At 44.5% G+C, this 15,160-nt stretch overlaps 3 protein-coding genes across 4 annotated transcripts in view; 1 reads left to right on the top strand and 2 right to left on the bottom strand.

Moving 5' to 3' along the window:
- Positions 1-780: 780 nt before the first annotated feature.
- Positions 781-10,677, bottom strand: homer1 (homer scaffold protein 1). Of its 2 annotated transcripts, XM_026256045.1 has the most exons (10): positions 9,703-10,677; positions 5,568-5,724; positions 4,564-4,695; positions 4,367-4,459; positions 3,223-3,356; positions 2,959-3,118; positions 2,774-2,884; positions 2,606-2,686; positions 1,845-2,077; positions 781-1,759 (listed from the first exon to the last, which is right to left on the bottom strand). In XM_026256045.1, the coding sequence occupies exons 1-9, from the start codon at positions 9,705-9,707 to the stop codon at positions 1,883-1,885; spliced, it is 1,068 nt and encodes a 355-aa protein (XP_026111830.1). In that variant the 5' UTR covers positions 9,708-10,677; the 3' UTR covers positions 781-1,759; positions 1,845-1,882. The 2 variants fall into 2 exon arrangements, with proteins under 2 accessions (XP_026111830.1, XP_026111829.1); XM_026256044.1 differs by having other exon boundaries at positions 781-2,077.
- Positions 10,678-11,252: 575 nt separating this feature from the next.
- On the top strand, positions 11,253-14,456 carry LOC113089560 (cardiomyopathy-associated protein 5). The gene is made up of 2 exons (XM_026256042.1): positions 11,253-11,838; positions 12,008-14,456. The coding sequence occupies exons 1-2, from the start codon at positions 11,714-11,716 to the stop codon at positions 14,016-14,018; spliced, it is 2,136 nt and encodes a 711-aa protein (XP_026111827.1). The 5' UTR covers positions 11,253-11,713; the 3' UTR covers positions 14,019-14,456.
- Positions 14,457-14,858: 402 nt separating this feature from the next.
- The window catches only part of LOC113089561 (protein zer-1 homolog), a 4,987-nt gene continuing 4,685 nt past the window's right edge, over positions 14,859-15,160 (bottom strand). The window contains exon 9 of the mRNA XM_026256043.1: positions 14,859-15,160. This exon is cut by the window's right edge and continues 949 nt beyond it. The gene's annotated coding sequence lies outside the window, so the exon portion shown is untranslated.

Raw genomic sequence — 15,160 nt, 5'->3', positions numbered from 1 at the left:
ACGTCATAATCAGCGAATATTCATCTATAGGCAGAAATTATTCTTGAACCAAATATGAGATTCTCTGAGGCTCTGATAAAAAAAAAAAAGCCTCACTTAGAAAACATGTAAGTGATTAAAAAAAAACCTCTCACTGGGTCAGAATAACAAACAATTTAAAGGGAAACAGTATTTATTTCTTATCCTATTAGCATTTTTTAAAAAGAAATGTAAAAAATAAACATTTACATTACATTTACTTGAGAAGAAAATTTTTAAATTTTCTAAAAAAAAAATATATATATATATATATATATATATTTTTTTGAAAATTTTACTTTTTCTTCTCAAGTAAATGTCTTCCGATTTAAAAACGTTTAGGTATTTTTACTGAAAAATGATGCATAAATACACAGTATTTCTAGTAGGAATATAAAGCTGATTTAGTATCTTGTAAGGAATAGTTGGTCAGTTTTCTGTCGTCATTTACTCACCTCATGGTTCTGTTGAACACAAAAGCAGATGTTTAGATAAATGTTCAAGCTGCTCCGTGACGGTCAGGATCCAGAAAACATCAGTCGTCCATCTGATCACGTGATGAAAACACTTCATACTTCACTTCAAAATAAATACATACATGTTGTGAATCATGAAGATGTCCAGACACAGGAACAGCAGAGACATGTATTTCTTCTTCATGCACTGCATCACTTCCTGATGATTTTGGGGTGAACTGTGTTTTTCTCCACAAGAGTGTGTTCAGGGTTCAAACATTCATAAAGACAAAAACAACACCGTTGAGCATTTTTCTTCTTTAATTTTACTATAAAGTAAATTACAATTGTGTTGGAGTGTGTGGTTTAATCAATATTCTCAATTATTAATCAAAGGTGTCTGAGCCTCAGTGTCACATCAGCCCATAAATCAAACATGATGATAATAATAATAATAATAAAGCCGTCCAGTGTGTCAAAAACGAGCACATCTATCTGCTGCGAGCCCTTGAAGATCTTGAGAAGCTTCATCTGGACGAGAGAGGACCGGTCAGGCAGAGGAACACTCTGAATCTGGACACATCGTTTCTCTTTAAATACTTCAGTAGATCAAAAATATTGCCAGTTTATCTCACATTAAAAAAACACATTTCCACATCGGAAATTATAATAAAAAACAAGAAAGATGATAACAAACCTTACTACGTAATGCAGCCACTGTGATGAGAGTATATAGATAGAATATTATATATTTTTACAATAAATAAGCAGAAATCATACAGTAGGAAGTAAACCGCTGCTCTTCATGAAGAGCGGAAACAAAAAACCCCAAGAACAAACTGATCGAGCTCGATCCCGTGACACGAGCGCACCGAAGCCCCTCGAGTGTGTGTGTGTGTGTGTGTGTTTGGAAAGACGCTTCCAGACCCCCTGCAGACTCGAGTGTGTGTGAGACCAAAAATACCTGATAGTGTCCGTTCCTCTCCTATTGCTCAGATTTCAGTGGAAGAGTAGCAGATGATAAACACAGGAGTAGCATCTTCAGTGATCAGTGTGTGTGTGTGTGTGTGCGTGTGTGTGTGTGTGTGTGTGGGTGTGTGTGTGTGTGTGTGTGTCTAGCTGCTGTCCTCCTCCATCAGTTTGGCCAGACTGTCTCGCAGCTCGCTCAGCTCAAAGATCTTTCAGTGTGTGTGTGTGTGTGTGTGTGTGTGTGTGTGTGTGTGTGTGTGTGTGTGTGTGTGCGTGTGTGTGTGTGTGTGTGTGCGTGTGTGTGTGTGTGTGTGTGTCTAGCTGCTGTCCTCCTCCATCAGTTTGGCCAGACTGTCTCGCAGCTCGCTCAGCTCAAAGATCTTTCAGTGTGTGTGTGTGTGCGTGTGTGTGTGTGTGTGTGTGTGTGTGTGTGTGTGTGTCTAGCTGCTGTCCTCCTCCATCAGTTTGGCCAGACTGTCTCGCAGCTCGCTCAGCTCAAAGATCTTTCCGTCCAGCAGCTGGAGCAGCGAGCGCAGACTCTTCCTGAAGCTGTGGCTCTCCAGCTCACTGTTCTCCAGACGCTGCTCCAGATCCAGCAGCTGAGACTCCAGCTCCACGTTCCTCCGCTCCGTCTCCTGATGGAGCAAACACACAGCTTCATCCAGTTAATTACAGCACGTGCTGATTAGTTCAGCTAATTAATCACACATCAGCCAGATGAGAAGTTACTCCCGAAAGAACATTTAATATCATCATCGTGTTGAGTGAGGAAAGCATTGAACAGGTACTGCACAAAGTAGCTTTGGAAATAAATAATAATAATAAATGGGTATTAAAGTGTTGTTGTTTTTTTAAATCAACTGTAGGAGTCAATGAGTGAGTCATTCATTCAAACGATTCATTCAATCAGATGATTCTTTTGGAAACAAAGCAGATGACTCTCTTTACGAACGAATCATTGAATCATTAGCTTGCTCAGTTTATTTAAAACCACCTTTAGTAACGAATCGCTGCTATGTGCTGATGCTCAACAGATCTACTGAGGCTTTGGAGCTATTTCCATTAGAGAAATTGAGCAAAACAAGAGTAGAGTAAATACAAGAGTAGTTTTAGGCTGGCATCAGTCACATCATGATCATCAACGAGGACAGGTGCAGATTCACCTGTAGTTTCTGAGTGAGAGAGTCTTTCTGTGTTTGCAGCTGGCTGGCCTTCTCCACTTCCTGTTTGAGATTCTCCAGTTCCTGTGGGGAACAGACTCAGACTGAGCTCTGTGTGTGTGTGTGTGTGTGTGTGAAGCAGTGGATGGGTGTTTGCTGTGGTGCTCTGACCTCCTCTCTGGCCTTCAGCTCGGCCTCCAGCTCCTCGATGGTCTGGTTCAGCTCTGTTTTCTGTGTTTTGGCGCCGGCGGTTTGTCCGCTCACACACTCCAGCTCCGTCACCTGAAACACACACAGAGTCACGTAGAGCCGCAGTATACTCCAGAGCTGATCTGATCTGCTGATGTGTGTCTGACCCGTCGGTGCAGTCGCTCGGCCTCGTCCTGATACGCCGCTAGCTGCTGCTTCCACTGCTTGACGTTAGCCGTGGACTCCAGCAGCGCCGCCGTTAGCTTAGCATTGTTCCCCTTCAGAGCCGCCAGCTCGGCCTCCCAGTGTTTAGTGATGGACGACGAGCTGCAACACAACACCGCAGAACTAGTCTGGAACCACATCTAGACTGACTCATGTAAGAGTGTGTGTGTGTGTGTGTGTGTGTGTGTGTGTGTGTGTGTGTGGACCTGTGAGGGAAGGGTACAGCGTTGATCTCGGCGCGGCTCTCGGTGTTGAAGGGTGCGTCAGGGGTCACTCTCTCGTTCGTCCCGTTGATGTTCTCTGGAGTCACAGGAGACTGAAGATCACCGGTCGCTGATTCCTGCCACACACACACACACACACACACACACACACACACACTCAGCTCAAGCTGATCAGAGACACAGCAAACACACAGATCAGGAAACACACACACATTGGGCTTCGGCTGGAAACAGAATATCACACACAGTTGAGGAAGAGAACCGACACACCTTCAGATCTAATCAGTCGTCTATGACTCTGTTTTTATTCAGTCTTAGTCCTGTGCCAGATGTCATTTTTAGTTTTTATCATATTTACTCCACCGTTTTAGCCAATTAAACTTGGTCACATTTCAGCCACAATGAAATTATGTCCTTTTAAGAGAAAGCTCCGATGGGGGATTTAAACACACCTGGCAACTGCAAGCATTTGTGTTTCTCTAGTTATTATTATATTGTACAGAACTTTAGGTCAGCGTTGGTTGTTTATAAATGTGCTTCATAAATGAACATTGAACATTTTTATTATGTATTATTTTTCATCATAAAAGGTCATTAAATAAAGAATTTAAAACTATTTTCATTACAAGTGAGAACTGAGGGGAAATGTGTGTGATGCTCATGAAGAGGATTTTCTTGTTCACAATAAATACGAGTGTTTCTGGACAAGCGTGTTGTTTTTAGGCTTGTTTGAGGGAATCTGCGGGAGAACGCACAGATGAACACTAATCTGACTCACGGTGACTGCGAGGAACACAGCTAGCGCTTCTTACCTTCACTGGCGTCCGAATCTGTGCCACGTCACGAGAGAAATGATGAAGAAACACTCATCAGAACTGATCAGAGCGGAGCGGGAGAATAAACGAGGAGTGTTGGGACTGAAGGGTTCAGGTGTGACACGGTTTGGGGGTTTAACTGGGTCTCGGGTCAGATTTGGAGGACATTTAAGGATGACCTTACGGTGTGTTTCTCCTTACCTTCAAGCGCGGGAAGCACGAGACGGATTTGCGCTTGAGAGACAAAGTGATTGAGGATGTCAGAATGAGTCCTAACACACTGGTCTGAGCTGGTTTAGTGTGGTTTATACCTGTGAGGGTGAGCTGGTCAACTCCATCTTCTCCTGAGATCTCTCTTTGGCTAACCGCGCCGCTTCTTTGAACTCTGCAAACTTGTCAGCAAACTGCAGAGGGATAGAAGAAGAGGGAAGTGTCAGGAGACCAGGATGTGATCTGAGAGAAGCCCAGGATGTGATCTGAGAGAAGCCGGGTCTGGGTCCGGACTCACTTTGCTCAGATGCGCCTCGGAGGAGAAGCCCAGGCCGTACACGGTGTTGGCCCGACTGTCCGCCCACTGACCGAACTTGTGTGAGGTTTTGGTGAAGGTCATGTTGGGGGTGATGGTGCTGTTGATGATGGCCTGCAGAAACACTACATCGCTGACAAACCAGGAATCAATGCAAGGAGACACAAATAGATTCACCAAAATCAAAACAAGAACAAGTTTCTGCCAACTGGCTCAGAAAAATACGATTAATTCAAAGCGAAACCAGCTTCACTCCTTATTAACAGATATTTGTTCTTGTTTTCAACTTTTGATCAATTTCTCAGAAAACGAGACTTATGATAATTTTACAGCTTTGGTAAATGTCTCTAAATGTAAGAACGTTTAGATATTTGCGCTGGGAAAAATACGGAGGGATTCTTATTTCTGTAGTGCAGCCAACATTCAATGACTTTATGAAGACTGCTGATGCACTGTGTGGCAATGTACAGAAAATGTCAAATTTAAATAAAGTTAAAACTCCTGCGTGTCACATGACCATCAAAGAACGTGAATACATTAAATTACAATCTTCACTCTTACATTTCTAGTAAATTTCACAAATGTTTATAAGAAATGACGAGTGAATGAAACTGAAATAGTATTTTGTTTGTAAAAGGTACACAAATCATTGAAAGTATTTTTTTTTAAATCAATAGTATTTTTTCAAATGAATGCAATGTGATTTATCATTAGCAAACGATAAACTGTATTTTTATTAACATTAACAAAAGATAATAAATGCTGTAAAATATATATTCTTCATAGTTCATGTTAACTAACGAATATTCTCTCATCATTTCCTCTTCCTCACGTCCTTTCAATATCTTCTATATTCAGAAACTCACACAGGTCTGGAACGACGAGAGGAAGAGGAAGTGATGACAGAATGGTCACTTTAATGTTATCAGACGGGTGTTAATCGTTGAAACAGTAGGTCTGATGAGGACGAAGCGGGGACCTCTGACCTTTGACCCGTCCAGGCTGATGATGCGGTAGACGGTGCGTGTGCTGTCGTAGAAGTAGGACACGGTCACGGCGTGTTTGCTGGTGGGAACCCAGTTCTTCTTGGTGCTGGGGTCGATCTGGAAGACGTGCGCTCTGCTGCTGAAGATGGGCTGCTCTCTGCAGGAAACACAGACACACTGCTGCAGTGCATGATGGGAAGGCACAATCCCCCAGCAGATCAGCTGAGCACATCTGCACCAATCCGCGCTCAGATTAGGACTCGTGCTGGATTATATAGGATTTTCTGGGCAGAGTAACTATTAACGCTTCGCTTTAGTCCAGGACTAGAGTTAATCTGCGCTAGATAAGAGCCGCGGTTCGCTATCAGTTCATCTGCCAGACGCACGGAAATCCCAGCATGCAAAGCAAAGCCAGCTTCCCTGTTCCTCTGTGTTCAGAACATCTTATCTGACTCCCTCCTGCTTCAGATCCATCACCAGACAACGCTCACTGTTAATCACAGAGGTCAGAGGTCAGAGGTCACACAGCTGCTGATCCGAGCTCTTCACAGCTTCATCACTGGATCTGAGTGTGTGTGTGTGTGTGTGTGTGTGTGTGTGTGTAGCCGGTAATTAATCACATTCTCAGCGAGAACAGAAGCGGATCCGTGTGGATCAGACGAGAGACGGCACCTGAGCTTCCTTTAAACAGTTAACTCCTAAAATCATCACGCAGTCGCCTCAAACACCACCGCTGACCTACACACTTCTCTAAACAGCATCCTCTTCTGAGAGAGAGTCAGTGTGTGATGATGATGAACACAGTGGATCTGAGAGTGAATGCGACTGTGATCTGTTGTAATTCAGGTTAAACAGCAGTGTGTTCAGACGGAGAGCAGCAGAAGTCACTCAAACACAGACCCACGATGCACCTGACAGAAAAACCCAGTCATCAAAGCGAAAGGTAAAGTAGAACGTTAAATCTCAGGGAGTGTTGCTCGATCTGGATTCATTCATGTAAGGCAGGGCTTTACAATCAGTCAAACTCAAATGTTGATATGTAACACAATATATAGATGGATATAACTGGACAAAACACAGAATAAACAGACGGTTCATTCTCTCTCACGTCGCTCCAGACCTGATGGAGTTTCTTTCTTCTGGTGATGAATAGAGTATTGTTTCTATGTCAAGAGCAGCGTATTTAACACATTCTTTAACACAGCTCTCATGTTCAGCAGAAGAACGAAACTCGTACAGGTTTGGAACGAGTCGAGGAAGAGGAAAGGATGAGAGAATTGTCATTTCTGGGAGAACTGTGGCTTTAAATGAAATTCAGGAACAAATAAATCACTCCGTCAGATTTCCTCATGATGGCAGAAGATGAGTAATAAACGATATTCAGACGGATTTATCAAACACACACACACAGAGACAGAGAGAGAGAGAGAGACACACACACACACACACACACACAGAGAGACACACACAGAGACAGAAACACACACACACACAGAGAGAGACAAACACACACACACAGAGACACACACACACACACGCACACAGAGAGAGAGAGAGAGAGACACACACACACACACACACACACAGAGAGAGACAAACACACACACAGAGACACACACACACAGAGAGAGAGAGAGAGAGAGAGAGAGAGAGAGAGAGAGACACACACACACACACACACACACAGAGACACACAGAGACACACACACACACAAACAGACACACACACAGCAGCATGAGTGGAGACACACTCACACAGAGACACACACACACACACACACACACACTGAGACACACACACACACACTCAGACACACACAGAGACACACACACACACAGAGACGCACACACACACACACACACACACACACTGAGACACACACACACACAGAGACAAACACACACAAACAGACACACACACAGCAGCATGAGTAGAGACACACACACACACACACAGAGACGCACACACACACACACACACTGAGACACACACACACACAGAGACGCACACACACACACACACACACACACACACACACACACACTGAGACACTGAGACACACACACACAGAGACGCACACACACACACACACACACACACACACACACTGAGACACACACACACAGAGACGCACACACACACACACACACACACACACACTGAGACACACACACACACAGAGACGCACACACACACACACACACACACACACTGAGACACACACACACACAGAGACGCACACACACACACACACACACACACTGAGACACACACACACACAGTGACATGTGTATATATGTGTTCTGAGTATATTTATTATATATATGTCTTGTGTGTGTGTGTGTGTGTGTATGTGTGTGTGTGTGTGTGTGTGTCTCTCTCTCTCTCTCTCTCTCTCTCTGTGTGTGTGTGTGTGTGTGTCTCTGTGTTTCTCTCTCTTTGTGTGTGTGTGTGTGTGTGTGTGTCTCTCTCTCTCTCTCTCTCTCTCTCTCTCTCTCTGTGTGTGTGTGTGTGTGTGTGTGTCTCTGTGTGGACCCACAGTAGGAAATCAGCTCTAATCACACACACGACTGATAATGAATTTGACTACAAGACACCGAACCATTGTTCAACCACGTGTGTGTGTGTGTGGGTGTGTGTGTGTCACTGTTCACAATCACACACACAGATAAAAGTCAAACTGGTTGATGAGGCTTTGACATCAGCAGCTCTCTCTATCTCTCTCTTTCTCACACACACACAGATTGTGTTAATGAACACACACACACACACAACACACACACACAGATTGTGTTAATGAACACACACACACACACAGGCCAAGGGTGAAGCGGTCCATCTGCTCACACTGGGCATGACATAATCACTGCACAAATACACACCGCACTAAACATGACATCACACACACACACACACACACACACACACACACACACACATCTCTCACACTTTCATTCATGATAAAATCTTTACTATGATTAAGAATAATTCGGTGTATTTTCAGAGTAATGTCTGTGACCGGATTCATCAGGTGCAGGTTCGCTGATATGATTTCTCATATTTGATCATATTTGCTGATTCTGAGATCATCAGTCTCTGATCGATGTGTTTGATTGGCTGATGAACAGCAGTGATCGGTTTTCCTTCCTTCAAATACAATCCATAATAACACTTCCTCTGCTGTTCTCTCACAGATTAGTTTAGATCTGTTTAAACGCTGCTTGATCTGTGCAGATTTCTCTCCTGATTCAGACAGAACACTTTTTCACTGGAGGAAGTGTTATTCTGGATTATAGACTCTATGTGTTTGAGTTAAAATCATCTTAATGCTGGATGTGTTTCAGGTTTTGTCTTCTCCAGATGTTCACTGATGGACTGGAGTGCTGTGGATTATTGGGATGTTTTTATCAGACTCTCATTCTGACGGCACCCATTCACTGCAGAGCATCCACTGATGAGACACTGATGCAGTGCTACATTTCTACAAACCTGATGAAGACACAAACTCATCCTGATCTGGGATGGACTGAGGGTGATCGTGTTTTCAGCAGATCATCGTGAAGAGTAACACACTTAAATGGATGTCAGTGTCATGAAATTATAGAAATATTAACTCTTGTGAATCGCACATCTGCTCTCAGTTCAGATCAGCTCGACTTAAGAGAATCATACAGAAACAATAGCAATATTTGACAGTGACATCACACAGAGTGATGATGACATCATCTCGGCCTCAGCCAATCAGCAAGCAGCAGCACAGTATCTTCAGACAGCTGGTGTACAGCTCAGTGGTTTCAGAGAAGCACACTTCAGAAACAGCAGCTATTTTGGGTCCTGGCTCTGGACCCCTGCCCCGCTTTGAGAAGAGACACAGACACACAACACATCTCTGCTGCATGTGACTGATCTCATCCTAAATCACAAATCTGCGCTGGCAGGACCGTTCAGAGTCAATAATCTTCTGTGAAGCCTCATGAACTCACTGTGTTACTGCAATGTTCTCCTTTCAGCTGATACCAGCACAATCACCTCCAGGAGCTGTGTGTCTCAACAGCATCACAGGACAATCCACCAAACATCAGCATCACATGAAGCAGCAGCTGGAGCAAAAGCAGTAAGATCATGGTCACATACCCCATTTTGCTGTTTCACAGATCTCCGCTAATGCGCTCGTGTTGACGCTGCTTCAGTCCGACGCGACGCTCAGCATCCGAGCGCTGTTCATGATGAAGAGGATGAAGAGGATGAAGAAGAAGACGAGTGATGCTCCAGATACTGAGAGAGGATCATCGGATCCTCAGCATCCTCCTCCTGCAGCGGCCAGATGATTGATTTCCTCTCGCATCTGTCTCGCGCTCCTGCTGTCTGTCATCACGCAGTCGCGTCACTCTCCGAACTCTGACATCACGGACAGTACACGTGTCCCGTCACTTCCGGCTGCTTCATCAGACGAGCAGCTAAAGACTGCGATCACACCGGGGCTCTTCCGCGGCGCCATCCAGCGGACACTGCGGCAGAACACCGCGCCATCGCCATCCGTCAGCGCACAATCCGACTGCACTGATCTTACGGTTAACGTGAACCTGAATGTATAGGCGCGTCCCAAATCGCTCGCTTATGCACTTTTCCCTGACGTTTTGTAGTATAAACAGAGCGAGTGGATGATGCACTTTAATGACCGAGTGTGGAATGTTGCACTTCATGGACACAATGACGTCACGAAGGGGGAGGGGCTATCAGACTCCGGTTATGAATGACAGAATAATCTTATATAATTCATACATACACTACAGGGTTGAGTAGTGCACAAGTACACAGTGTATCATTTGGAACGGAGCTTATGTGAACAGTAATTAGGCCGAATAATACTTAATTAAATCGATTAACTGTCCTTCATGCAATTAGCTGGTTAGAGCACCAACAGAGCACACTTTACCACACACACACACACACACACACACACACACACTCTCTCTCTCAGCTTCTGATTTCGTCCTGATCTTGAGTTACTCATAACTGCAGTGACAGACATCAGCAGGTGCTTTCCTCCAGATCACAGATGTAGACTACACTTTCAACAGGTTTTCTTTTACCCTCTCCTCATTAAAATCACTAGCACGGTTTGTACAAATAAATGATTTTGAAGAACAAAATGAACTTGTGTGAAAAATCTTGTGACCTATTTCTACCCGTCTCACACATTTTCACCAATTTATATAGAGCTCTTTTTTATAGTCCTCTTTATTATTCGTTGGCTGTAATGTGAAATACTGTATTGGTTGGTACAGTTCCTTGAGTGGATTAATAAAACATTAAACAGTCATTTTGCTTATGTTATATAATCTTTCCTTCTTAAATTCATTAGAGGGAAGGTCGGAACAAAGTCGGGGCTCATCCGGGATTTAAACCCAGGCCCTCTCTAAATATTTTAAAACAGAGAATAACTAGAACATAAAACGGAATTATGCAATTGTAAAATGATTTTTCTTACATTTTTACACCTTCTGTAACTATAGGAAACCTAAAAAGGGTCACGTGAGAATCTGTTACTGGGAAAATGATCAGATATATACACATAGACGCATTGAGTGTTAAACAGATTTATTGCTGCAACACAACACCCAAAAACAGAATTTCAGAAGCAACCAGATCTTGGAGTGACGCCACAGATGCATCAGATTTTTGACATGTTTCGTTCTGATTGGTCTCTGGGTGAATATTTGACTTGAGTAGTTTAATGCAGCCCATAATTCAACATCTAGTCTGTTTTCCTTCAACTCCACATGACCTGCAGGACCGCGGAGAAGCTCACGTATCTGTGAAGTATTTTTAGGTTTGGCAGGGCGAAGCAAAAAACCCAATCCCTGCTTTCACAATGTGACACCAGGAGCACAACGTTAAACTCTGGACAGCCTTGCTGTTACCAGGATGCGCTGATAAATCTTCAAGCACAATTAAAATTTCACCTTTTGAGGATGACTGGCACCTGCGAGTAGATACACCATGCCTCACTGCATTCTGCAGCTCTCGCAGAAAACAGGCGCCGCGTCAAGCTATTTACAGATAATGCTGAGCAAGAGAAAGCTCCCACAGCTGAACTGACACCAACAGAGCGACCCGTTCGCCTGTAACGCACTTCTGATTAATGCAACCTGCAACAAAAATGGAAACGATGGAAATAATGGATCCAGAGAGCCAGATGACCGCACTGCTGGACGACTCTCTGGCTGAAGAACAGCTGAACGATGAAGAGGAGGATCTGAGCAACAGGTGAGGAGCTCAAACACACATCAGATTAGAGGAGATCAGCCATGTCATAATCTTCACTGGTGTTCCTGCTTGCACAAGCCTGCCAATGCATGACTATTACTACTGTTAGCGTGACTTTTTGTTATTAATGCAATGCTTGAATGATGAATCAGTGTTAACTACCCTGCAGCTTGAGAGAGGTGGTCCAGGACGGAGCGGTCAAGCCGAAGCTCCACTGCCTGATGATGGATCCGTCCTTCTCCATGGTCACGGTCCAGAGCGAGGACAGCGGGATCGTTTGGGAAACTGCTTCCAGCCGCTGCTCCACACCTTGGGCTTCTGAGCTCAATGAACCCGGATACAGCTGCTGCGGCTCCGGAGCGGCCGGAAGGATCCTCTTCATTATGGACGAAGAACTGATGAGCAGAAGGAAGAGGAAGCCCAAGTCTGAGAAACCAAAGATGCTCCCTCAGGTCAGTCACGAGATCCTCGCTGAAGCCGAGAGACCGGCCATGGTGGAAGTGTCCCGGCCCAATGTGACTCCAGAAGAAGGGACAGAGGAGCACAAAACAGCTGATCAGAGAGAAAAGAACCAGCGTTTGTTCAGTCTCGTCTCTGAAGGATCGGAGATACTAAACATCATCGCTCCACCGAGAGTCTTCACCGTGGATGAAGAGGAGAGCAGAGGTCTGGAAGATAACTTGTATTACCTCGAGGAGACGCCTGCTGTGAGATCCCCAGAGATCCTGGATGAACCTGAGCTGGACATTTACACTGATTCTGTAGAGACGGAGAAGAGTGTTTCAGTGATACCAGAGCCAGGTGTCCAGATCCCGTTTCTGCCCATCCAAGTGTCCCGAAGAGGACAGACAGCTGAAGACTACTTTGAGAAGTTCACGCTCCTTGACCATCAAGCTCCATCCGGAGCAGCACCAGCAGAAGAAGCCCAGCAGGAAACAGAGGACAGGTTCACACAAGAAGATGATAAAGCAGTTGGTCCTGAAGCGGAAACAAGACTTTCTGGAGTCTCCTCGGCAGTGAGTATGCTGGACATTTCTGCCGAACACTTGGACGATGTGTTTTACGGCGGAGGGAGTGAGCCGCCTTCTGCTGCGAGTGTTTGTGGAAAGGAAAGACAGTTTTCCAAATCCTCTCTGAAGGAAAGTGGAAGCGTCTTGTTTGGAAGCGAGGAGTCGGTCCTCACTCCCATATACCTTCCTGAAGGTCCTCCGAAGATCATTGACCCCAACCTGCTGGAGGAGCCCAAAGCCTTGGCGTTTCTCTACTCGGACCTGTACGCAGACGCCGTCGGAACCAGAAGGAAGCAGGACGATGACGTGGAGAGCGTGACCTCGGAGAAATCCTTCCACAGTCAAGCGTCTGACTCCGAGGACAGAGGATATCTGGAGAAGTTTGTGCTCAGGGCAGAGACTCTGGGAGAAGTCGTTCCTGAGATACGTCCTGAAGAACCGCATGACCCTTTCAGACTCGCCGGATACGAGATACACCACAAAGAAGAAGAAGTGGACACTCAGGCAGAAGAGCATGAAGAGATCACGGATTTCTTTAGGAACAGTGCGTCTTCATCGCCCTGTGAACCTGACGACTTCCTGCAGCTGGAGGAAGAGGAAAAGATCGAAACCGTCAGGACGCCTCGGGTCACTTTCAAAGACGAAACGCCAAAGAATAAGACAGAACAACAGGGGAGCGATCATCTAGCGTTGGCTGACGACACAGACTTTTCAGATGAGTTCTTACCAGTTGAATTGAGCGAGGATTGTCCGGCGTGGGAGGAAAACTTGCAGACGGTTGTCAGAGCTGCGGGAAAACCAACTTCAACACACACAAATGAGCTAAAACCAAAACCAAAGTCAGTAAGCGATAAAAGCTCTCCAGCACCAACCCAAGCCCAAAACACAGCCAGACCCATGATTCCACGCCACAAACCCTTCCTGGATCTGAGTCCTCTGCTGCCTGTCCAGACCGAGGACGAGACACACACACCAGAAGAAGAGAACACCAGCTCTGACGCCTCATTCAGCACCGAAGCAGCGGTCAGCAACCAGCACTGTCCGATCCCCAAACACCCTCCTGACGTGACGGACTCCAGAAGAGAGAGCCGTGATGATAGAAATCCCACACATCTGCTGCACGAGGAGAGAGCTGAAGCTCATTTGAGCCTCGCTGATTCGCTGGCTTGACCACCACTGATCCGTCAGCATCTGTGTCCGTCTTTCAACAAAACAGAACATTATCAGGAGTCTCTGTCTGTCGTGATGCCTCTGAGATGCACCTGGAGAAACAGATAAAGATGTAGACAGTTCCTGTACAGTATACTGCTGTAGAAGACAAATGAACTGTGTTTGTGAGCGTATGCACAGATTATCATCAGCTGAAAACAAGTTAATGACTTTAAGAAGGTATAATGTATAATAACCTGTGCTTAAATGATGTACATATGGTTATAATAGTCACTTCTCAAAGTAAAACCATGCAGCTCAGGCTTCAGCATATGTACGTGCAGATCAGATCAGTCACAAACACATGTAAACATTTGTGAATACAATTAATAAAGTATCAATTATTTACTGTTGACATGGTGAATTGTCCAAATGTTTTAGACCCAAATTTGCATCTACCAAAAAATTAAAATATGGATATAAGTGAACATGCAATCCCACTCTTTACCAGAAGGTGGCGCTTGTGGAGCAGCAGAGTTCTCATTTACTCAATGTCAAAAAACACAAATATTGCAGACATGCAAGACAGACTTGAGTAGTACATGTGTGTGTCTTCTGTGTATGAATCACGTGTGTGAACGAGTGTTACCTGCTGTGCACAGAATCTGAGTCCAGATCCGCTTCTGATTCACTTCTGTCTTCACTTTACATCATCCATGACGCCATGCATCAAGTGCATTTGTTTTTTAGCAGATACCTTCATACAAATGAGGAAAAACCCTTGTATAACATTTCAGCTCAAATATTCTGCTAGCAAACCTTTTTGTTTCTAAACAAGAAAAACAAGTTGAGACGAGTAACTCCACATTAAACTGTTATTTGCGTGCAAACATTTTTAAATCGAGAAATAAAATAAAAATCATCATGACAAGCATAAAAGAAATGAATTGTTCAGTGAAGTCACTTTTGCTGAAATCTGAGTTTGGTAATATTCTGTATTTGATGAATTTATGGTAGTAAAAGATTTCAAGAAACATCCTAAGAGAGATTCAGTGGAAGTGAAGAACAAGCCTCTTTTACAGAGTAATGATCTTTTAACAACAGACAAAAGCACAGATATAGAAATATTCACAAATCTCAAACTGTCCCAACACCAGGAGTGT

The sequence above is a fragment of the Carassius auratus genome, unplaced genomic scaffold, assembly GCF_003368295.1.
Source record: "Carassius auratus strain Wakin unplaced genomic scaffold, ASM336829v1 scaf_tig00050262, whole genome shotgun sequence".
NCBI classification, from domain to species: Eukaryota; Metazoa; Chordata; class Actinopteri; order Cypriniformes; family Cyprinidae; genus Carassius; species Carassius auratus.
This window is presented reverse-complemented; position numbering and strand designations above follow the sequence as displayed.